Genomic DNA, 25,539 nt, shown 5'->3' with positions numbered 1-25,539 from the left:
AACTTGAGAGTGTGCTACCCCTGGCGGCGCGGCGCGGGCCTGGTCAAAAGGTGTCACCACCCTGTACGGCGGGAGGCGGCGCTGACTTCGAGGCACCCTAGCCGACTTAGAAGCGTATCCCCGCAGGCTGGCTGTACCCGGTTTGGAGGCAAACCGGATGTGACGTGTGCCAGTGGCGTACTCCCTGCCCCCAGATAGGTACTTGTACGCCTAGGGAAAGACTCTGCTAGGTGCTGCTGCTAAATCCCTGTGGTTTCTGCCAGCCACATGCGGCCATTGCCGGCTCACGTAGGTTCGTTCGCGTGGTCTTGTTACGCCTCGCTGGATCGTGTTCAGTCATGCCGTCCTTGCGCGGCGTGATTGTCGGTGAGTCAGGTTAAATTCTTAAATAGGTCGCGCCTGCGCCTAATTGAGTCTATAAAAGCCTGCACATTCAGTTTTGCTAGCTACAATGCAGTGCGGCTGGCGTGAGCTGTCTCCACGATGCGCTTCGAGCGTGTCGATTTCGCCGTTCTTTATGTTGGCGTTAACGACCTTGAAAGCAACATGGATCCACAAGAAATGTGCGACAACATCAAGGTAAGTCTACTGAAATCACAAAATTTGAAACAATAAGCGCTAATAGTTGTGTTTTCTTTTAAGTTTTAGGCCTTGATTGTTCAACGAGACGGCCCCCGTCGTGCTGGTTTTCAAGGTGCTCCCTCGCTGCCTAGAAGATGCTGATGCGGAATAGAAAATGCAAAAACGTCGCTTGCTCAACCGCAAATTGACGGCTACGCTGAAGCGCATGCCGTGTCTGCGGAATTTGAACCCCGAGGTATGGACCCCCTTTTTCCAGCGGCATGCCGTTACATACCGTCAGGAACACGCTTGGCTTATTTCTGACTCGGTAAAAAATGTTTCACTTTTTCTCGCTTCTCGCTGCGGAAGAAATGCGGACCGTTTGTCGTAGTTGTGTCTCCATTACAGGGTGGCATTACTGCGGTGAATAAAGCAAGTGTTGCCGTACATACTGTGCGCATTTCACCCTTTGTTGGGCGGTCGGAAAATATTGGTCCCACTTTTCAGGGCTACTTCGCTATTATGTAGCGGTGAAGTGTAATTTCTACCATTGAACATTCCTGTGTAGATGTGTTTCTGAATCACGTTAAGCACATTTTTTCGTCCATTTCTTTGTCAAACAACGCGATAGAGCGATTGCGCAGATTGTTTACTTCCCTTTCTACAATGTTTAGTTTATTCTGTCGCCTTCCTTCAAACCACCACAGCGGCAAATGGACTTTTTTTATCGAAATTCCGCGTTTTCATAATAGCTGAATTTTGGTGCGGTTAGGTGTCTAAATTTCTCGTACCCACAGCTACCAAAACAGTTGATCAAATTATTAGCATCGCGAACAAACCGCATTCCTACATATGCGAGCTGCTACATATGAGCCCTCAAGAATTTTCAAGAAGCATCTTTTTTCTAAGAACCCTTGCGATATTGGAAAGCCCTGATTGAGGATTCTCATACAAAGCATGCTCAGTAAGTATAATGAAAACATGCACAAACAATGTATTATGTACTGGGTACTCTGGCTGCTTCTAATCACATTACAGGTGACCACGAGTAGGTAGAAACGGGCCTTGAGGCTGTATAGTGGGACGTAATATTCCCACTTTTCGCTATTACTGAATCGTAGTCAGCTTTGAGATTTTACGTTATGTAAAAAATGCTTCATAAAAAAAAGCACTTGTAATGTCTCGGACACAAAGCGGCCTGTTCTCTGCTTGAGTCTATGAAAGGGTTAAGATGCACACACTATTCAAAGGTCGCATTGAGAACCGAGTTGCAGGCGCTACTATGCTCCGCAAGCAACAGGATACTAAAAGCAGAAATGAGCAACACCGTACTGCCTTCATTTCTTCAAACCCTTCAACAAAGCTTGAACAAGAAATGCACGCGAGGGTGCCACTACAGACAGCTGCGGCAACACTGACGCATGCGCGAGAATATAAAATGAGGTGCAGCTGTGCGGTGCACGCTGCCATGAAGTTCGAATCACAGTTTCCCCCTTGCGAAACTACCGGAAAGGACATATTGCATCCATCGGTGTTAATATATTTTCTAGCATATTTTCTTGTTTTCAGCCAACATACACATCCCCGTTAAATCAAATAGATCACTGTAGATGGCAGCCACAAGCATATTACAAGGACTGTGAATTGGAAGCTGTTAGCTACCTGTGGCACAAAGTCATGCAAGGGTACACATAGTCTTTGTGTGCACATTGACTTCATGTTTTACCAATTTGACTGGCTCCTATTGCACTCCGGCTGAATAGCAATAACACACAGGCCACTTTACGTTCGAGCTACTCGAAAGCTTGCATTAGTGAAAAACATCTAAACTTTTTCTGGTACAGCCGTGCGTTGTTCGAAGTGTCTCAATGCATTGCAGTGATTGAACAGGCACATATTGGCTGTACCACTTGGATTTCAGCGTGCATGCGTTGGCTGGACAAAAAATTCTACTATATTTTACCTCCAAACTTTTGCTCACGATTGGAAAGCGCTGTTTCTGTTGTAAATAGATGTGGCTTGCACACAAGGTATGTGCATGCTAAGTGTCTTGGTAAAGAAAAGTAAAGGTATGCTGCATGAACAGAAGGTGCTGCAGCCACATAACCTGACCTTTGATCTTCATTATGCTCACAGATTGAAGGGATGGAACTAAGTGCGTGTCTTTTAGATGCTTGATTTCAGCCAGTTAAATTTGCCAACATGGGGATTCAAACCACTGGTGTCCATCTGCTGTTGGGCTGAACTCTCAATTTAGTGAGACTACTAACTACTGCGTTCATTGGTGCTGACAGATATCAAGTCCGTTGTAGCTCGGCATTACTGTATTCTGTCGCCAAAATGCTAGAGAACCACTTGAGATCCTTCGATGTCAGCATCCTCATAATCAGTGGGCACCCCATAAGAAAAATAGGTCAACTTTGGCTGGTATCCTTGCAAGTGTGAGAAGGCTAGGCCACAGAAACTCGTCTTTCTGATTTGTGCACTATTCAGCCACGTTAAAATGTGGGGAGCCTAGACATCTAAAAGACGAGGAGCAAGCAAATTGAATGCAGCTACCAAGCAAAAAATGTGGAAGCGTAAGCTGTTGATTTTTTACTCTAAAGGCACGTTCACACCAAAGACGGAGCGGCTAAACCGGGCAAAGCTCTTGGCCAGGGGATAAAAGTAGGCGTTAAACGAGGCGGCAAGCGCGATCGCTTGCGGACCACTTTTCCCGCCCGCCAGAGCTGTCCGATTTGCCGCGGCCAATCAGAACACCAGACGACGCTGGCGTGTGCTGCGCGATAAGGATGGACGACCGGTGCCACGAGACGGCGACAAGTGCGCCACGAAAACGTTAGATGCTCCGCCTCGGCGGTGCGGGCAGCCAGGCAAGCCGTCCAGTATACAGGGTGTTTCAGCTAACTAGTGCCGAGGCACAAAGAAACAACTAGGCCTGCAGTACTCAAATACAATCAATTCAGTAGACTACCCTGTTGAGCAACTTTAATACTTACGGCTCATTGAGAAACATCTAACTGCTTCATTTTTATGAAGATAGCTGCTGTGGTTATTTTTTCAGGACAAAAGAAAGTGCACAAAATCAAAAAAAGTACCATGCAACTATGCACTTTTTAGCAGTGACGAACAAATGAACAATGCGGCATGCAGACAGGATGTAAAAAATATGCAGATCCGACACACTGTGAAAATTATGTAAGCAGCTTTCTTTGCTGCTTGTGTTCATTGATGGCATTTGGCAGTGATATGTTAAATGTTACCTCGCATGCACCACTTGTGTTCGTAGTACACAGAGCTCATAGGCAGACGTGCGCTCCGATGCTCAAGGTGGTGCTGTGCACCATCCATATCCTGTGAGAGTAGTGGCACTGTCATTCCCTCACACGGCGCATCGCATGGCGGGTGAGGTAGAGAAATCCGTTTATTGAATCCTTAGGAGAAAAGTTGCTGCCACGTCCTGTGCCCGACAGAGCAGCGCCTGCTGGCCACACAGGCTTCTGTCATGCAGCATGGCCTCCCAGTGTTGTAGTGTAGGGACATTGAAGTTTTGATGCTGGACCACCACTTGCATACTGTCCTTTTGACGCCGTGGTGCTGTATTGCAGCTTTGAATCTGCACATCCTGTCTAAATTGTTGGCATGGACACACTTGCCGTGTTTATTTTTTCAGAAATAGCATAAACATGCCGTACCACACCTTGAACTATCATTATAATATTTTTAGTTTGCCACCACAACTGTCACCATGTCTAGATGTAGTATTTTTCTTTTAAAGAGACTATACGAAGGATGCTTTCTGATGGCATCTTTACCTTCTCGTATGATCATTCAGCGAGCACAAAGTGCTGCAGCTTCTGCAATGCTTTTGTCTATTCCTTCCAGGCACACTACTGTCAATGTATCATTAGCGCTGAAATAGAATACCGCCCGTTGCTCAAAGCAGCTTCAATATAGATTCCAATCGGAAGAATAGGCAGACTTGTGGCAGTATACAACTTTCTATAGCCATAAAAGGCAAGCTAGCATAGTGGGGCATCTCAATGCTTGTAAAAGCATTCAACTGCATGTATCTCCAAATAACTAAGCTCAAGCAGACACTGCCAAAATTCGTTTTTCTCATGGCGAGTCGGTGCGGGAACTTGAAGGTGTCGCTTTTCCTTCATTTTTGTGTCTCTTATGGTTTTGCTAAGGCTCTTGCCACAGCAAAATTCCTCTTGTGGTATTTTAGAAGGGTAATTTAATAATCACCTAGGCGATGTCATTTCCTTCATTTGGTTGCACTGTGTGCATCAGAGAAATAAATGGGTCAAACGGCTTAATACGAAATGTCGCCAGGCCATTTTGGCACGACACTTGTGGATAACATTTTGGTGTGGCTTGGGCGAGACTGAAAGAGAGAAATTGACACATACAAGCACAAAGGCCAGGCACTGTTCCCTTGTGGCCTGCACAACCACTAGAATAGCAGCTAGTCTTATCAATTCATACTGAGTATCACAAAGTGTAACATTGCAAGAACTGTAGCTTGGTTGATGAGACAAGGCACTTATAGCTGTAGCTGAAACATGTGGTGTGATCAACATGCACAAGGTTACAATACTCTACACCCTTTTTGTATTTAAGTTTTTAACTTTGCCCACGATCTGATTACAGCTTTCCAGAGTTCCTTGGAAAATCCTCCCACGCACCTGCCATGTACATTGCCCTCCTCCTCGATGTGGCGTGCAAGATGGCAGCAGCAGCTGTGGGAACAGTTGAAGAGGCGAAGAAAGGTCCACTTTATAATAGGTTGTATGTAAATAAAACTGATCGACCTCAACAGATTCGGCTTCCACTTTTGTCAAGACAATTGTCAGCAAAGCAATGGAGCAATTTCAGTAGGGCGATAGTAATAAATAGTGCATAGAAATTCTTGGAAGCCCCGTCAGCTTTCTTGCTGTTAACAAGCTGTCTTGGTGAGGTGGTTTAGGCAGGGAATGCCAATTCATGAGGGATGGTCATGGCCACCATGTTCAATGTATGTGCAGCATTAATCAGTTCTCTAGACCGAGTGCACTAATGTCGCATGATACATTTTCAAACCTCGCATGCTTTCTTTGGGGCTGAGAAAATTAATGAAGCATGAAACTCTGCATGTTGCAGTTTTCAATTAACCATCACTGCATTTGTCCATTCTTGAAACAAATTTTATTGTGCCAAATGCATACAGAATGAATTTGGAATATCCAAAGTACATTTTGCTTGTGTTGGTCAAGCAGCTGGTAGAACAAAACCACAAAGTTCCAAAGCAGAAAGGTAACACTTTTGAAGTACACAACTGGCGAAATAGTGTTGCTAACACACGAGTGCAAAACTTGCCGCCGATTAAAAAAAAGGGAGCTGCTACACACCACTTCGTTCCTTGACCATTTATTTTTTCTTTTGTGGCTGATTTTTAAAAATCCTTGCTATAGCAAATGCAAGGACATCAGAAAATCAACGCACAACAGATATTGGTGCAATGGTGTAAAGTAATGAAGATATAATTTTGCATGCACATTATTTAGTCTGAAATAGAGGGATACAGCACAAACGTTACTCTTCAATCCCAATAAAAAATATGGAACTCGTGGGCTACAAGAGGGCTACGGCTAAATCTTGAGGGCCTCCGATTCTGTAATGTGCAGCTATACTTGAAGTACACAAGCATTTTTGGATTCTGCCTCTACCTGGGTGCAGCTTTGTGACCTGGAATGAAAAGCCACAGCCATCGAGCTGCTGCAGTGGCGACATCACAGTAAAAGGTAATAGCGAAAAATTAAAACAATAATATGGCCATGCAACTTGCACATCAGATAGGTCACCTGAAGCTTCTATTTCCAATTTTTCTGGTGTTGCATAGGACAAAAATTTTGAAAAGTGATAGTGTACGGTTTTCATACATTAACAATTATGCATATCTAGTTTTTTTTTTAACCATGCAGATATTTAGCAAAAAGTTTTGAGCACAGAGAGCCTGTCGTTCTTGCAAAGGAGTTTCTAGGTGAGGAGGACGCACTTTGCTGCTAATGCGAGTTTCAGAAAATTAATTTTGAAAAATTCAGTCACTTTTTTATTAGTAACTTGGCGGCAGCCTTCTAAATGGCATATTTGGAGGCAGTCACATGTGAACGCACACCCTTTCTTTTTCGAAATCTCGAAAATTGCACTTATTTTGAAATATTCATTATCGCGCTCAATTGAGTACAATCAAAACTTGGTGCATCCTGCTCCACATCAGGCGGCAGTGCCCTGTCAAGAAGTGTGGGGCAACCTTAAATGATAGCCTGACACGGCACACTGATGCACATGCTTGCAAGGCAAAGTGTGTCGTATCAGCTGCTACAATGACTGGCCAAGATGTTGTTTCAGACTTTCTCGAGCCTGTTGTCGGGGGTGTTTCCATCTGATGAGGTACCGGGACCTTCTTTTCTGCGCTCCCAGCACACTCTGTTCCAATATTGCCTCGATTTACCAGTGAAATTCAATGATGAATATCTTGAATTAGGTGCAACTTTCAAGATTTGTAAGAAATGAGAGTGCTATAAAATGTGACTGCCTCCAAATTTGTGGAGTTCCAAAATAGAGGAATTCCTCTGCAAGAATGCCACATTTGCTGCGCTCATAACTTTAAAACAAGAAAATCTGTATGGTAATAAAAGACACCCTGTACATATACAGTGTGCATTGGAGCATTTCATGCAACCAATATTCAAGCACCTTCTGTCTACAAAGAATTCATAAAGCAAATTTATGCTTGGAATCAGTTACGAGCACTGGAAATGCAAACACTGTGACGAACCCTGGTCACATGCCAGGCATTGTGTTGCTGCTCTCTGCGTAGGGCCTATGAATAAAAACCACCTTCAACATTACACAGTAAGCTACCAATTGCTATGTGTAGAAAGACTTAGTTCTTCAAATGCAATTATGATCTAGACATTCTAAAGCTTTTCTGATAATGTACTTTTAGTGAACAAGTACCCCAAACTTGAACAACTCTGAAGCTATAATGCCATTATTATCTGAAAGATGCACTACACATTTTTTTAACGCAGTAAGGAAACATTCATAATCGACAATGCCACCATAGACATGAGAGTCATATAATATTGCACTGCGTGCAGCAAGAATAGCACAATCTCGCACAAAAGATTAGTCTCTCCCGCAGACTTTGAGGGCTTCTTTATTATGTCTCACTTATGATGCCGTGACATGGTACGAAACCATGATGACGTAACTTATGATCATGAGTTACTCTTGAATGAAAGCTTATGCACACATGCATATTCCTGCATTGTAACTCTGGAGTGCACTTACAGTAAGGACACTGTGAAAAGAAGAAAAGGCCAACAGCAAGAACCAGGCAGCGCAGTGCTGTTTGCACCTTCTTGGCTGTTGTCGGTTTAAGTCACCTTCACTGCAGCAGAGTCGTGTTATGCGGCGAAGCATATTTAGCATCATGCAGTGAAGCATATCTGAAGTTAAAGGGGACACTGTTAAGGGGCCCCTGCTGGTGCTTATGGTTACCCGACACTATCAGCTTAAGTACTCGTACTGTGACCTCTTCATGCATTTGGACAACACCAATCGCCATGTGAAAACCTCTGTTCACTACTAATCCTGCAAAGAGCCTAAATTGTTTCCAAACTACAAATTTCACCAAGTGGCAAACTTGGCAATGCTTCTGGAACCTCTTTCCAAAGTACTTTAATACTACCAGGATGCTTCAATGTCAAACTGGATTAAAAACCTGGGATGAGATTGGGCAAGCTTCTAGCTTTCTGACTGTTTGCTTCACCTTCTACATCAGTGAGTAGGCAGTGTTCAATAGGCACTCCCACTTCACCAAGCAGACGACCGCTGACGAAAGCATGGTGAAGGCGAATAATGAGAGTGCAAGCAAACATTCAGAATGCAAGATCTCGCCCTTGGATTTAGAGAAAGGAAGGATAATTTCAACACCAAGGAACACCAACACTGGGCAACATTCATGCACCAGCTTTGTCAGTTTTTTGATGCTCCCACTACCTGTGCTGAGGTCGCGAGAAAAGCCCAGAGAGAGTATACAATTCGAGAATCATGTACCTCTTACATTGTGGATGTCCTTGCACTGTGCTAACGCATGAACACCACCACGTCTCAAAATGATCGAATGAGACATATTAAAGGCACAAACACTGTTACCTTATACGTCCTTGGTATGCAGAACCCCAGCACCTCCACCACTTCTAAGGAACCGCTTTATTCTTGCCGAGCTAGAGCTATGGCGAGGAAGAAGCGACACACACTACGTACGGATGAGGAAGATGAAGGAAAGTCACATTGCGCTCACAATATCGCTAACGTGGTAGTTTCCCAAAGGAAGCGGTCACACCACTGCGTATAAAGTGTATGCACAGGGATTCTCATATGTCTTCCCTGTCCAAGGGACTGGTGGCAAGCACCACAAAGCAGCACTGGTCAGGTGCATTCCAATTAAATTCTTAAGAATTGAGAAAAGGCCGATTCAACACAAAGCAACGACCTGACACCCTTGCCAACAAACCTGTTGAACTGGCATTAAGTTTCAGATATTTGCGGCCACACATATGTAAACCAATGGGCAAGGTTCTGACTGGTGTTGCAGAAGTCGCGGGGCGCTTTTTTCGTTGCGACGATAGATCGGATTCATTTACAAGTAGTGCTCCAGGAGGGCACATGTAACCGGCAAACAGAGGCCTCAGGAGAGCATTAGATTATAATCAAGGAGGCGGCAGGGTACCCAAGGGGCAGCGGAGGGATCAAAACTGGAAGCAGGTTATGTTGCCCCAACTCACGGACCACCCTGACTCCAGCCTTGTCCGCGAAAGCGGACAGCTGATCTTAAAATGCGTCAGAAAATTCGGAAAGTACGACTTACACACAGCCTACAGACATCAAGATATACTACTAGCACGCGCAGGCCTCGGCGAGCCCCAACCCATGGACCAGTCCGCGTTCTAGCTCTGGTGTCCCCGTTACCGATTTGGTGTCCTGGAGACGCCGCCAATAATACGAAATAGTGACACGTTGTTACTAGTAAAAAACACGATTTAAGCCGCTAACGCTACGTTCAGCACTGCCGCGCCCAACAACTTCTACAACGCCTGTGAGAACTTCACTAAGCAATGGTTGTTCTTGGCAATACTAAGAACTTGTGAATTTTGTGTACCGCTCATGCTTAACTTTGTAGTGCACTGTGGCTTAGTGAAGCACTACGATTGCGTGTAGCATACGTACACATCTTACCTGATAGACGGTGAACGGGGTCTTGTACAAATATCCGCTGAAGAAGAAAATACTACACCTTCACATGTGTTAAAACACATGCCAAACTTGAAAAAACAGACGTACAATGAACCTCCACACGTTAAAATAGCAAAAGCATCACTTAATAGTCGAAAACTATTGAAAACTTTGCAAGCGCCATGGCAAGCGCAAATCCGCCATTGCTGCTGATATTGATGTTGATCAGGCTGTCCCCTTGCGATCGAGTCGGCAAGCGCGTGGAAGCGCGTTTCTTTATTCTATGGAAGCGCAATTGGTGCAATGTAGCCAAAATAAACAAATAAAACTGTGAATCAACTCCAAATACACACACGCAAAAGAAAAATCGTCGGGATTCTCTATAACGACGTTTCCAACCCCTTGACCGATATTTCATACAGCTCGTTGCATTAATTAAAATACCTGCAGTGCATTGTTTTCATAACGCGCAAAAAAAATTCTGCACTTAAGCTTACCCGCACAAACGCGGCGCAAGTTCGTAGAACGCCACCAGTGCAGCCCCCACCCGCCAAGAAAATATATGACTAGTCAATAATAATAGCATATAATTATAATGTGAGCGTCGGCGCAATCAATGGAGAATTCAATTTTATTTGTTATAGAAAATCAAATGCAATGCAGTAAACAATGGATAGAATTAGGCATATAGCTTCCTGGAGTCTAAAAAAAATCTGCCTTGATACTTGACGTGGTGACACAAGTTTGTATAGGTGTTCTGTGGTGACACGGCAAATTGTGGGTATACGATTGAAAATAATTGCTATAGTGTGTTCGTGTATGAGTAAGCTTCTCAAAAGGAGTTTCAAGTGTTTCCATGGTATGGCAAGCTTATATCTTGATTCATCGTTTTTTTTATTCATGTTGTTCAATTATGTTTAAAAAGCGAATTGTAAATCCCAATGGTTTTGTTTTTTACCGGGGGAACACAGAGTTGAGCCACTGTTTTGAAACAAACTTTTATTTAAAGGTAGTTACAAGTAACACCGACACCCTCGCTCATGAAAATCCCAATGGTTGTGTTTTTTACCGGGGGAAACACAGAGTTGAGCCACTGTTTTGAAACAAACCTTTATTTAAAGGTAGTTACAAGTAACACCGACACCCTCGCTCATGACAAAACAACTTTCACTCGCTGTGTCCAGACACTTGGTTCAAGGTGCATGTAATGCTTCATCTCCAAGCTTCGCGTGGTTTCTTAAAGGCATTGTGAAATCTACACGGTGTTTTTATTTTACACCTCCTCATCTCATAGCACAAGATCTGAAATGCGTGAACAAGAAGAATCAGGCCAGCACATATTCACAGAAATGAACTCTTCACAGTGCAGTTGACAAGTGCAAAAATTACAGCAGAAACTGCCAGTCACATGATATGAGCACAACATAACTGTTCTTTTTGCGGGAAAGCCTCAGTCCCATGCCGACATTAACCTATATGGTGGTCATCACTGGCAATGTTTGAAAGATTTTCATAAAATAGAGACTGAATGTCTGGAGTATTTATCATAATGGAAGTAGAAACTCGCACATCTTCTAAACAGCCCTTTGCAGTGCTAAATGTATGCTGGCTATTGATAGTAATAAATAGTATGACTGTTACAACTGTTAAACAAGACAAAAGCTCACAGGAATATGAAGGCTTGAAGTGATAAACAGTGTTTGGAGGGGGAATGTAGCTGGAGTGAACCTTTTGACAAAGATTTGTTTTCGTCAGTGCCGCAATTAAGTTCGGCACAGCAATCTTTATGCACGCTTAGCTCTCTTTCCCACACCCTCAATGTAGGATGAAGAGGAGAATAAGAAAGTGCGTAGAATGAAGTTGAAGTGTAGAAAAGAAATGGGGAGACAGTGAAAGAGAAGGTAGGAGCACTGTTGTAGATTATTCTTCGAAGGCTACTCTTCCAAAAGAAAAAAAGAAAAATATTAAATGTGTAAGGAAGCATTGCCAATTGTTATTATGCCTACTCAAGTAAGAGATGCACCATAAGGGATGCAATATAAAACTGATCTGATATGTAGAGTGGCCTAAAGCTTTCTGCATAGTCTTTACAATCATTATGACACTGTCTGCTGCAGCCAAATCTGCAGAAGTTTTAATTGAGTGCTCATGACCAGAGCAACTTATCCAGACTGCACACAATACCACTGCATATGCCCTCTATTTTGGTAATCTGAAAAATAAAAGTTTATTCAAATGGCCAATAAGAACATCACATGGAACACAAAATCTAGATCGAATTATGAGGCATGCCACAGTGCGGGACTCAGTAATATTTTTGACCACCTCGGGTTTTGTGATGTGCACTTAAATTCAACTACACACTTTTTTTTTTCATTTCACCACCACTGAAATGCAGCCACCTTTGCTGGGACTGAACCCGCAAGCTTGTGCTCAACAGTGCAACATCATAACTACTGCGCTACTGAGTGTTTACACAAATTTATAAGTAGCAAAACACATTGGAGGCTTTTGCACACTGAAACACTACACACCATCCAATGCACTTCCTTACATCTATGTACAGACATACTTACCAGCGGCTCATATGACAAGCATGGAGGCGTGCTCTAACACACTACCATCCAACAGCTGCCACATACCAGATGACCACTGGGTCTGTACCTATCTTCACAGAACACTTACCAGCAGCTCATACAACAAGCATGGAGGCATCTCTCGTGCTCTAACACACATACCATCCAGCTGTGACATATGGCTGCACACCACAGACGGGCTAATCATCAGAGACCACATGTCATGATTTGTTAACATGCGAGCCCTCAACCTGCTTCAATAAGGCATGACAGCACAGCACTACTGCACCACTTCTCTCTTCCTAACTGCACTGGAGGCTTGTTACCAGTAATCGTGCCCTGCTGACATGGTTATCTCTTGTTTCTATGTTGCTGTCCCTAAGCTGTTATTTAAGGACTTCCTTTTGAGCTTCAGTGGGCCTTGAAAGGCTAGATGATGGCTGCGACAATCTAGGGTTTTTTGTAGAGTGAAATCTTAACAGGTGCACAACTTTTTTGTTGGCTGGTTCATTTGAATGGTCTGGCATCTTTCTTTTTGGGTCACTTTCACTTTCAACAAGCATGAAAACTGGCTCAAACAAATTGTTTGCCTTCTCAGCCACACCCTCAGAGACTTCACCATCTGATATTGCCTGTCTGACCGAGTCCATTTTTGCTCTTAAGAGTGCTGAGCTTTACACTGCTTTGGCTGCTTCCAGCTTTGTTATACTCTGTACAATGTGCAATGCCCGACTTGCCTCACATGCTTCTTCGGGTGAGCTCTCATGGGCCTTGTTGCTGCTAGTTGGATTAGCGATGACCACACAGTGAATGTGCTTGCACACTGTAAAGTGTATAAGATGGTCATAGCAAGTGCACATGTAAGTATGCACACACACTGCACATTCCTTACACCTCAAAGGACAGCAAGCACCATCTCCCACTTTTGACACTTTATATGAGAGCCCTTTAATAGACTGAGATGGCACAGTCTATATGCCATCTTCATTTAATTTGGCACAGCCATCTTCATTTAATTTGGCTCAAGCTGCCATTTCACTGCCAGACCTGTGGTTCTTCTGAATTCTGCTCAGCTTCTTACCCTTTGCCCCTTTCATCATCTGGATAGCCCTTTTCATTAAAAAATGATTTGTCAAGTCCATGAGGGCAGAAATAAGTTTGTCACCATGCTTATTCTGTTTTCTCTCCAGCATAGTATGCTTTAACATCCTGCACTTGCTCTCAAGGTGCATGTTAGTGTTGACAGCTGCTCTAGTCCTAAAGCAATAGGCCCACTCTTGCGGCCTAACTGCATAGTGGTCATTGAAGTACTTCAGGAAGTCCCTCAGTTTTTCTTCCTCGCTAGAAAGGAATTGCTTAAAATAATCTTCAAATGCCTTTTCCGCGAGGAACTCTAAGAGTAGCCACACACTATGGTAAACATGTGGCCTTAGCTGTTTCTCTACACACTCGAGTATCTTCTTACGCCAATTGTTATCCACATGCCAGGCACTGAGAAGTTTCTGTTTTGCGGCACCTATGACCATGGACCATGCTTTGTAGAATTGCGACGCATCATCAGATATCAATGTCTTAGCAGCCACTTTTTTGGCCATGGCCGACTCCAGATATTTGAAGAATGCTGTCAAAGTTTGCTCGTTCATCCGGTTGCAGATGAAATAAGCTATAGCTACACCTGATCCTATTTTATCTAGCACCAGAAGAGTGGTCAGCTCAAACTGGTACTCTGTAGTTCCATGTATGGAGTCAAGACATACAGTACCTGCAGGGCCCAATTTTTCTAGTAGCTCCTTCTGAGACTCTGTCATCAGAACAAGAGCAAAGTCTGCTGAAGGAAATGTACCACTTGGGTCCACTGCACCTTGTGCCTTGTACAGGCGGACAAGTGTTTCACCTTTTTCTTTCATCACAAGCACCCACATGTCTACACTGATAGCGTCATTAGTGTGACAATGTTCAGGAGCAGCAATGTTAAACTGCTGTTTGATGTTATGCAGGGTTGAGCACTCTGCCAAGTGCACGGGCCTCAGTTTGGATGCCACAGATGTTCTTACTCGCTTTAGAATGGTTTTCATGGGCACACCCCTTTCTAGGTTCTCTGCTCCGCTGGCCTTTTCCTTGTCACTCATTCTCAAGTGCTGAATTTCTGGTTTATGACCGTAATGGTTTCTTTGATACCTGACTTTTATGGTGGTGCCTTCAGGTGTCGGACGGTAATTGTGACGGTAATAAATGAAAGACATATCTTACCAGACCTACAGCTCCCCTGACTTTTCTCCCGACGGTCACTATGACCTTCCTTTTTCCTTGCCTCGCCTGATCTATTACAGTAATAGTGGATCCTTGTTTCTCCACTGGCCAGCTTTTTGGGGTCCCTGGGCAAAATGAACCAGCAGTTTTGGCTACCCTCTTCTTCTGCTTTCCATTCATGAAATTCTGTAATAAAAGCACAAAATAGCATTAGATAGTGACAAGTACTATTGGGAGAGAGATGCAAACAAAAATAATCACTCTGAAGGCTTTGGACACGGGCTAATGTAGCATTTAATTTACTCCCTCACCTTCAACTCGACTGTGTCATGAGGTCACCCTTGATATTGCTCAAATTTATGTTAAAATTGAATTTCAAATGCAATGCGCCATAACTTCAAAAAATTTATCCTATTAGTTTTGTTTTAATAAGAAACAAATATGAAACTTAAGCATGATCTATGCTCACTCCTTCCTCAATATTGAATCAGACTGTACATTCATAGCAATGCTGTTACGATAAGACAAAGACGAACTGAGAGCACATGGTGCAAGCTACGCCCCAGAACAGTGTGAATCCCTTCTCTCAGTTTCTTCTTGAAAAGCTCCTTCTTTTCAAGAAGAGCTTGATTTTTTACTGTAGATAGGGGCTTGGCGAGGGAGTGTTCCATCGTCACGCGGTTATGATCTGGCTTGGGCATGCGCCTGGTTCGAAGAGGCAGCATTATGTGTGATTTCAATAAACCAGTTGCTAGTCTGCGTTCGTCCTGTCTTCTTCTACGTTGGTGTCTTTTCTCAAGCGCAGTTTAAGTTCACAAAAAGATGTCTTACCAAGTAGCCTCCTAACACACTCTTCTTAAAGAAAAAAGGATTGCGCTTGCGTCAAATTTCGCTCTACTTTATGAAATATACAACCAGAGTCCTTCTATTGAGGGACTGTGGTACTACTAAAGAATTTTCCCAAAGTACGCCGGGAGACCAAGCCGCTGACAGCCGCAATTGCAAGTGTGGTCGTGGACCTACGTCGGCCTGCATTCGGACCTATTGCGGCCTGCACTGAGGCGAAGACTACACCACGCACGCAAGTAGCGCAGAGCAACGTCAGAACGCAGAGCAAATCCCTCCTCTCGTTTAAGTAAAAAAAAAAGGGGGGGGGGGGTTGCGCGAGCGTCACATTTCGCTCTATTCTATGAAATGTACTGCTAAAGAGTTTGCCCACAATACGCTGTGAAACCATCCCGGCGACATCCGCAAATTCATGTATGGTACCGGTATTCATGTATGGTACCGGCATCTTCTAGGGCCTACTAATTATATGTAGCGGCACAGATTGACTACATTGTGTTTTAAAGGAACCAAATATTAATCATGGCAAGTTTCGGTAACCTTCATTGAGCCAGCGCGGCCCAAATGCGAAAACATACTTTGGTATCCCTGACGTCACGCTGACGTATCGGCGCTGGGGTTTCGGCGCGAAATTCAAATACTGATACTTGGACCTTCATTTTCTCATCTAATAATCCAACTATTCTTTTGAAATGACTGCCTGCAGGGTTCTCAAACAATGCTTCATTAGTCTGAACTGATTTATTGTTTCACTTTAGTGTCCCTTTAAAAGCACTTTGTGTTGGGGGTCTTCACTTGCTGTCTTCGAAGCCTTGCAATCGTCTTCTGATACTTGGAATTTCGCCCTTGAGTATGCATGATGTCCTTTGGCTGTACAGTGTATTTTGAGGAAATGGTGAAGATTCCTGCAATACTTAGAATGATTGACAGAAGGTAAGCAATACTAGAGGCTTCAAAGCTATTGAATGTAGACGCTACGTTCCTTCGTATAAGCAATACTGGAGCCTGCAAAGCTTTATAATAGAGATGCTGCATTCCTTCATGTAATGCGTATTTTTTATTTTTTTTCGTTAAGGAAGCGTGGTAAGAAATGCTAAGAAACAAGGAACTTTCTATGTACGGTAACGACTCCATACACAATTAAAACATGAAAACACGTATCCTCAGCCGAATGCAAAACAGCTAACAACGCTCGAGCGCACATAGCCTGCTACAGAGGTTGGGAAAGAGCGCATTATTGCCATACTGCAAATATTGCACGTGTAGCGCTTTAGAAACAGCTACATTTCTTTTGCAGAAGTAGAGCACCATACTTTTTCAGCAGTCGCCGCGCGTATCATAAAGCTCTCGCGACCGAACGGTATGTGTTCATAGGCCGCATATCTTAACGAACCATATTATTTTCAAACTTCGTCATTGTATCGAACGTGCCTCCCAGCTCGGACGCTGCCGCATCGCTGTTATCGCTATCATCACCGCTCACTGCTGCGCATAAAAAAAGAATACGAAATGAAAGTCAGCGTAGCAAATGGCCAGCAGCTGTTCATGGATACTAGGCCGCCGTCACTCGTTCATGCGGCTAACAGTGACATAACGAAATGCAAAAAGAATAAGTCGTTAAAAGCGCGCTAAAGAACTTGCTGTGGCCTTACCATGAAACGGCGACGAAGCAGACGCTGGCAGAAGAAGCCAACAACGATGCTCAGGTGCATTTTACAGAAAGAGCCCGGCGACGCGGTTCGACTAGGCTTCGGACATGTCGGGTCGTGCCCAGTGGTCGTGTCGCCTGTCAAGCTGCTAGCCGCAGCCGCAGCCACAGCCGCATTTTTCTTGATGTGCTCTGCCACCTAGCGGAATCGGCGAAGCTCCACAGCTCGGCCGCAAAACGGCTCGAGTGTCCGCTCTTGTCGTTTACTATGTTACCCTATGGTCAGGCACGGTCGCGGAGACTGCGAAGGAACGGAACACCAGTGCTGACGTCACTACGCCGCGGTTTCCGGTCTCCGGCCGCATCGTCAGCGTCAGCAGCAGCGCGCGGCGCTCGACGGGGGGCGCAGCGACAGCGCAATTTTAACCGGCGATTACGTCGCTCCTAAGTGAGAAATCCCCCCAAAAAGTTTACCTGCATGGTTTACAAGGTTCCCGCATCCGTATATGAGCGTCTTATTGAATTGGACCGATTCTTAAGTTTCCCTTTAATCCAGCGCTGCCTTGGCAGCTTTCCTCTTGTCGCCTCGTACCGCTCCCAAGGCTAAGACCATGTTCGCCTTCTGCTCGCTTGAGTACGGCATGCTTTAGGCACTGCAAACGAATTCCTCGAAACCGTTGCGCGGCACGACAGTAGTAGACCGTCGAGCTCACATGCATCTAGCCGCTGGCACAGCTTGGAAGCGGCGTTGTAACAAATGATGCTCTCTCTGGCACGGGTTCCAGATGTATGATGCATGTTTTGTGTGTGCCATTTTCTACTCCGCATCGACTTGAACGCTGGAAAAGGAATATTGCTCTCCTCGTCATATCGGAATAAACGGCTGATGACGGCGCGTTCTTCGGCGACCGGCGCGAGCAGCGGCTGACGAAGCGCTTTTTCCGAGCGCCGTCGCCAGCCGCTGCCGGTGACGTCAGAGCCGAGCAAAGGTTGAAGCCCTTTCTCGTAAGTGAAGGGAAGGCGCGGCGCTGGCGATGTTTTTACATATCACTCATGAGAGTGCTGTAATCGCGGAGCATTTTTTAGGCACATTCGGGCCCACAGAGCGCGCTGTCACGTTATATTTTTTTAAACTCCGCGGGCTTCCGTTTTTCCCGAATAAGAACGGCCACGCTAAGTCTATCTCGTTGGAAGTACCTGGGCAGAGCAATATTTGTGAAGCTCCAAAACTTTCCTATTGACGCCTGAACGTTTCAAGCTATATTTAAAAAGTTAATTTATCTCTTCGAATTACTCAAAAAAAGAAGACTAGCAAAAAAATGGTAATGTAAGGTTACATAAACGCTAACGGCATCCACGGGAATTCTGTTCTGAAGAACGCATAGGGTTTTAGGTGTTTTCAAAATCTCGATCCCAGTCAGCTGGGACACCCTGCATATATATATATATATATATATATATATATATATATATATATATATATATATATATATATATATATATTGCGGGCATCTCCTTACTGCAGATGCCTGCGAAATTACAAAAAAAAAAAAAAAACCGGCCACCTGCCCGCTTGCGCGTCGTGATTGCAGCGCTTCCAAACACCCACAATCGAGCATAGCATCTAGCAGGGGGTGCTGCCGCTTAAAAGGTGACAGGGCAGTGACGGAGGCGTTGGCTGTGCGATTTACGCCACCGATGAGCTTCCCTCGCGGCCGTTCGTGCTAGCGATAAGCAGGCGCAGCGGCAGCACAACCGGTGAAATGCTATGTTCATTTGTACGCGGAGCGTTTGGGAGCGCTCAAATCCCATCGCACAAGCGCGCATGTGACAAGCCATTTTTTTGTATTTCGCGGGCATCTGCAGTAAGCGAAAAAACACTAATACTTAGTAGATAGAAAGTTAGAAGCTGCGTAAGGACGTTTTGCAAAGCGCTCTAGAACTTTCTAATGGAATCTCTTGCCTGACTTAATTGACTCCGAATTTAGTTAATTAATCTTGACTAAGTTTGCGATTAGCGCAATATAAAAAATAATGTGACTCCAAAGAATAATCAGCAACATGCATTTTGTCCGTCGTCTTAGCGTGCATCGGTATCTTTTTAAATTATGGCTAACGTTAGTGTGTGTGTGTACCTGGGCGTGCGTATAATATATATATATATATATATATATATATATATATATATATATATATATATATCTTTAGCCAGAGTTAAAAAATATGCGAATGCCACGTAGCTGGACAGAACCAAGGTAATGCTGTTGCCTGTCGCTTGGAGATGCTCAAATTGTTTTTTATTCCGTCTAATTAGATAATAGAGAGTTTTAGTTTAGGGGACGCAAGCGGCTTGCGTACGCAAGAACTAGGGGTGACGGTACTGCGCATGCGCAGACCCCTACGTCAGCGTCTGCGCGTGCGCAGTACCGTCACCACTAGTTCTTGCGTACGCAAGCCGCTTGCGTCCCCTAAACTAAAATTCTCTAATGAGTCTTAATTATTTAAATTAACTTCTCAAATATTATAGTTAGGTGAAAAGTGTCAATGAGAAAATTGTAGAGTGACATGAAAAACTACTGATGCGGCTTTCTGTTGATCAATACGTGCTTCATAAGAGTGTTTTTCCCAGCGTTAAAGAAGCCCGCTAACTCGAGCGGCCAGTCGCGCGGCAATTTTTGTTGCATTTGCAGGCTTCTTTCACGCTCAGAAAAACACTAGACTATGTACCCACCGCAGATGGTTTCAATACAAACTCTTAAAGAAGTTTGCATCCTTTGGGACTTGACCCACGACACTAATCCTCATCTGTCTTGCTTGCGTTTTCTTTCTTGAAAACTCTGTGCTCCCTACTTTCTCTTGTCCAGAATACAATGTTGAGTTGATAAAGCGCCGTTGGTGACCTGGAAGCACCGGGCGAGAAGCGGTAAATAAAGCAATCGATGACGATTATTGCTGTGGCCTCAGAAGGTGCGCAATTTCTTCAGCGTGTGGGACCAGCTCGGTCAGCCGCGCCATACGCACCCTCCCTGCCTTGCGGGCGGTGGAAGACGGCGCGCTTCCTCCCTGCCTTCCTTGCGCGCGCGAGCGAGCGTCTGTCTCCGCTCACCGTCTCACACTGTCGCTCGCACCTACAGGATACAGCGCGTGGCCGCGATAATTATCGCACTTAGATTTTATACGGAACATCACAGCGACGCTGGAAATTCACCTGGAGTGCCTATTTAATTGCTATCGCAATGAAACAACCATTTTTTCGTGTAAAAATAGAAAAATGAAAGACTGGCCAACGTTTCGATAGGAGGACCTATCTTCGTCAAAGGCGGCCTCATCAGCCTCGGCATGTTAGCGTTAAAGCGTTAGTGCAGTGAAGTCACTTGCGGTTGTTGTCGGTGGCGGCTGGTTGTAAAGGGAGAGATTCCAATGAGAATGAGCGCTGTCGCCTGACGTCTGGGTTCCCAAGGCGAGGGCACACGAGCGGGAGAGTGGGAATGCGGGGAGAAAAGAAAGAGAAGGAGAGAAAAAAAGGGGGGGGGAGCACCAAGAGAAAAAAAGAAAGAACAAAAAAGAGAAAGAGGGGCATTTATACCACAGTATGCTATTCCATCTGTCAGCCCCTTTCGCACAGATAAAATTCACAGATAAAAGCACAGATAAGATATGCTGCCAGATTATCATAATATAATGTGATTAACTGTGGCAAAATGTCTACAAAAGTACGCAGTTAACAGTAAGACATGTGCTCGCTGAGGCGTCTTTCGCGAGCAGAGTCTGGTTATCTAGTTCAGCGACGGCGATTCCGAAGATGTGCTGCCAGCCAGCCGGATTTCTCGTCTTCTAATATTGCCGCCAATGTGAACTCAAGGTGATAAGAAGCTGCCTCGGGCTTGCTTGCAACTGCCGAGTGGTCGGTCCGTCTACTATATGATGGCGGCCCATGTTCGGGTTTAGCATGCGTATACGTGGGCTGTGCAGTTGCACAGGGCTGTGAACAGGAGAAATATCCGCAGAGGAGCACGGATGAAGTGAGTGAAAGAGAAATGGGGTGGGAAAGGCAGTAACCGGAAGAGCTTGTGCATTAAGTTATATATTGTGAAAGAACAAAGTACAAGAAACCTTTTTTTTTAAATCGTGCAAGTGCTGCAAGAATGGAGTCCGTGTGGTCCTGACAAAGTTAACTGCTGGATGGACTGCAGATCGGCTGTCTGTGATGTATGCGTGTGGATGACATGAAGAGGAGCCTCCTACGCTTATTTGGAATATTCTACACTAGCAGAACTGAATTCTCTACATGCCGACGCCACTGTTGCTGTATTGAGTGAAAAATACAATGTATTCGGAAAAATACAATGTATTTTTTTGATATCCGCTATGAAGGTGCTGCGCGGCAGATGGAAAAGCCTCAGAGGCCGGAAAAGGGATTTTATGCTTCGGTAATCTTGCCAAGGAACTTTGTCAAACGAGCAGAAAATATTTGGCAAGATACCCAAGATATGGTAACATGCTGTTCTGGGAGAGTGGCTACCATTGGCGGCCTAACGCTGCGTATCATCCCTTTGCAGCCGCCTTCTTCGTCGTGGCTCCGAGCGTGAATGCCAGACAAGCGGACATGGTGAAGCTTCTCGACGAAAATGGCAAGTGAGTAATAAGTCGCATGTGTCGGTGGCGCTTAACCAATTAAAGAGACAGGCGCAATCAATAGTAAAGCATATCATGACTGGACTTGTATGCGCTCTGCATGTGCCAGCGCAATGTATTTGTAAGTACGCAGCTATCCCCTTGTTTCGGATATCGAAGCATGCAAGGTGCCACCCAGAATATGCTATAACTATGGAATTCGAGAGAGGGCAGCCTGTATGCTAATTCAATCTGATGCTCATTCTGTCTTGGCTGCCTTGCCGCCACGATAACAGCATTTCATATTTACCTGCTTTGCGTGGCACGAATGTGCAAGCACTCTGTGGACCCTTCCCTGCATTCCGCATTGTTTTTTTACTTTCGTGCGCTTATACGGGACAGCTTATTATGAATGAAAAATCACCGAAAGGGGATCAGTCCATCGCTCGACAAAAGATGTCTCCAGTGCACATGTGTAGAAAGTCGATTAGCAGCTATAAACCCACCAGAAGAGGGCATAAAGTGTTGTGAAATGCGGAAATAAAAAAGAAAATGGCAATAGGTTCGAAAAAGACAACTTGCCGTTAGTGCAAGCCGCGGCCACATTTTCCGCATTAAGTGAGTGAAACATTTCAACTAACGACCGTGGTCTTCTAACCACTCGGGATGCTAGCCAGTTCCATTCATGGTAAGATTGGTGGATGTGCAACATTCTTTCAACCGAGGAGAATGCAATTTAAATTCTCATATGTCTGCTGACTTCATGCGCTTGCAAGTAACAGCCTTATTCTGCTCGCTTATCATGGCAGCCTTGACGTCGTCCGGTTGCATACGAGTGATTCCCCCAATCGCCAGTTCGCGTAGTGCCTTGTTAGGAATGGCCGTACGGGGTGGCAACGCGCCAGCTTTCAGCCCGCTGCACGTGTTCCAATCCCACCAGACGGGGCGCACTTCGGAGAACTGCGAATGGCCGGCAGCCACGTGGCGCGCGGTCAGCTCAGGGATGTGGTACTTGGCCGAGCCACCCGGGACAAAGCAGAGTTCTACGAAGCCCTCTGACGTCGGCACCGAGAGCTATGCGGTACCGAGAACTGTGGGGCACTGAATGCTTTGCGGCACTGAAGGCTTTGAGGCACTGAAAGCTGGGCGGTACCGAGAACTGTGCGGCACTGAATCCTGTATGTATGTGCGGCACGTGTATGTGAGCCCTCATCCTCCTCCAAGTCGACAGCCCTCATTCTCCAAAAAGGCGGGTCATCTTGAATGACGTCGAACTATGACGTCAAGCAGAGAGCTTATAAGCAGCGATTGTCGGCTGCTAGAGTGTGCTCGTGTCGTGCTCCTGTCGTGCTCTTCGTAGTGAGCTGAGTGCTCTTTGTCATGATAGATATGTACTAGTGAGCTGTGTGCTCGTAAGCTGTTTGCTGTATGTTAGTCTTGCGGGCTCCATATGGGAGTCGCGCTAGACTGCCAATGTATCTTGCTTAAAATGTTAATATGTAAATAAATTCTGTTCACCGAGTTCCTCTCTACGACCTTCAACTCCTTCAAATGGTGGCAGCGGCGAGATCGTCTGCCAACTCTTACAGCCTGCGCTCAGAGTACTGCTTCCCCCTTTAACGCCAGTGGCGCTGGCTAAACAACGCACTGCGCGCGCACAAAGCTGGGGCACGGCTGGCATAGCATACGCGGCCAGCAGCACGTTAGTTTCGTTTTAAATTAAAACGAGGCGCTCGTTAGTTCAAGTGAATCACCGCTTTAAGCAAAACACGTGGAGCAAAGCGAATCCAGTCGGTGTGATGCACGGTTATTTTTTACTTTCCTCCAGTGGACTTTAGAGATGCGGCCTTCCGTCGTAACACTGCATGTTGACAACCTCAGCCAGTGTAATGTTGCACGCTATTTGGGCCTTTGCCGATTTGTGTCAAGTGACGGCGCAGAAAGTGGCAGCCGAGTTTGTAGAACCGACTTTGCGGCAACAACCTCAGCACAGTCTTTGTGCCGCAGGGATTCCAAGCTTGGCTGGTATGGCGGGAAAGATGTCGTCCTCAAGCTGCCAGACGGCCGCCATTGGAACGAGTTCAGATGGTTCTCCGTCTACTGTTTTCAAGCGTCGCTGAGCTTCGCTGACATTGCAATCGACGCCGCCGAGGAGCTGCCCGTCCACAATCTTTCGTCAGTCGCAGCCGCATCAACCGGTAATGTCCTTGCATAACACGTGACCACTCATTGGCGTCACATTTGTTCAAGTTCGCCTCCCGCTAAACTGTACAATGATTTGCAAACGAGAGTGTATTAAGAAAACAGCAAGAATAGCTCGTAATGCGAAGCTGAGGAATTCACCGGAGGCCACCGTATTCTACTGGGAATTACGTTACAGCGCTTTGAGGACCGAGAGCTCTGAAAAACACATCTTACAGGACATTGGCGACAATATCTAATGCACCCCGCTGTCTTATATTAACAAAGGCATTCGCTTAGTGGTCAAAAAGCTCCTATGTAACAACGGCAGTGGCCGTGGTGGCGTAGTGGCGTCGCGCTCTAAGCCTGAGATCGCGAGATCTGGCGGCAGCATTGCATCATCAGCCTGGCTACGCCCACTGCAGGGCAAAGGCCTTTCCCATACTTCTCCAACTACGCCGGTGATGTGCTAATTGTGGCCCTGCAAACTTCATAATCTCATCCGCCCACCTAACTTTCTGCCGCCCCCTGCTACGCTTCCCTTCACTTGGAATCCAGTCCGTAACCCTTAATGACCATCAGTTATCTTCCCTCCTGATTACATGTCCTGCCCATGGCCATTTACTTTTCTTGATTTCAACTAAGATGTCATTGAATCGCGTTTGTTCCCTCACCCAATCTGCTCTTTTCTTATCCCTTAACGTTACACCCATCATTCTTCATTCCATAGCTCACGAGGGTTGCAATGTGGGCTTGTTGGTAATGCATCTTCAAGTGGAGTACGGTAGCGCGATTCAAAGACGGGACAAAAGAAGACACAAAGGGACACACACAGCGCTAACTTCCAACACTGTTTATTATCGAAAACCAGGTCGTACTTATACACTCAGACAACATGAGTCACAGCCACGTGAACAGATTAACAATCAGAGCGATACATTTTGTGATATGTTAAGCGATGCGCAAAAATTTCAGTTCTTTTTCACAACTGAAATTACATGTCCTGCCCATGCCCATTTCTTCTTCTTGATTTCAACTAAGACGTAATTGACTCGCGTTTGTTCCCTCACCCAATCTGCTCTTTTCTTATGCCTTAATGTTACACCCATCATTTTTCTTTCCATAGCTCGTTGCGTCGTCCCCAATTTAAGTAGAACCCTTTTCGTAAGCCTCCAGGTTTCTGCCCCGTAGGTGAGTACTGGTAAGACACAGCAGTTATACACTTTTCTCTTGAGGGATAAGGGCAACCTTCTGTTCATGATCTGAGAATGCCTGCCCCAGCCCATTCTTATTTATCTGATTAGTTATGTAATAAACGAGAAGAAAGGGGGTTTACCGAGGGGCCCGATATTTTACTCATATCATAAGAAGCCAACAAACACTGACACCAAGGACAACATAGGGGAAATTACTTGTGCTGAATAAATGAAATAAAGAAATGATAAATTAATGGCAAAAAAAAGTGGATGAAAAAACAACTTATTCGAGACCCTCGTTATTACACAACGAGGGTCTCGAATAAGGCAACATTGATGCCTTCAGGTAGCATGTGTGGGTTTATTGACCAGTTGCCTT

The 25,539-nt window shown here is 45.1% G+C and overlaps 2 protein-coding genes and 1 long non-coding RNA gene across 3 annotated transcripts in view; 2 read left to right on the top strand and 1 right to left on the bottom strand.

The window, feature by feature from the left end:
* Positions 1–25,539, top strand: part of LOC126545897 (protein Skeletor, isoforms B/C-like) — a 269,421-nt gene that overhangs the window by 236,854 nt on the left and 7,028 nt on the right. The window contains exons 6-7 of the mRNA XM_050193940.3: positions 21,729–21,804; positions 23,791–23,981. Coding sequence (XP_050049897.2) covers positions 21,729–21,804; positions 23,791–23,981 — 267 coding nt within the window. The remainder of the gene's footprint in view (positions 1–21,728; positions 21,805–23,790; positions 23,982–25,539) is intronic.
* Positions 252–5,385, top strand: LOC129386675 (uncharacterized). The gene is made up of 3 exons (XR_011892416.1): positions 252–579; positions 649–817; positions 5,218–5,385. It is a non-coding gene; the product is annotated as an uncharacterized lncRNA (long non-coding RNA).
* On the bottom strand, positions 10,941–14,917 carry LOC126524385 (uncharacterized). Its single transcript, XM_072286065.1, has 2 exons — positions 13,163–14,917; positions 10,941–11,151 (listed from the first exon to the last, which is right to left on the bottom strand). Exon 1 carries the CDS (start codon positions 14,666–14,668, stop codon positions 13,448–13,450), a length of 1,221 nt encoding a protein of 406 aa, XP_072142166.1. The 5' UTR covers positions 14,669–14,917; the 3' UTR covers positions 10,941–11,151; positions 13,163–13,447.

This window comes from Dermacentor andersoni, chromosome 1 (genome assembly GCF_023375885.2).
Source record: "Dermacentor andersoni chromosome 1, qqDerAnde1_hic_scaffold, whole genome shotgun sequence".
NCBI classification, from domain to species: Eukaryota; Metazoa; Arthropoda; class Arachnida; order Ixodida; family Ixodidae; genus Dermacentor; species Dermacentor andersoni.
This window is presented reverse-complemented; position numbering and strand designations above follow the sequence as displayed.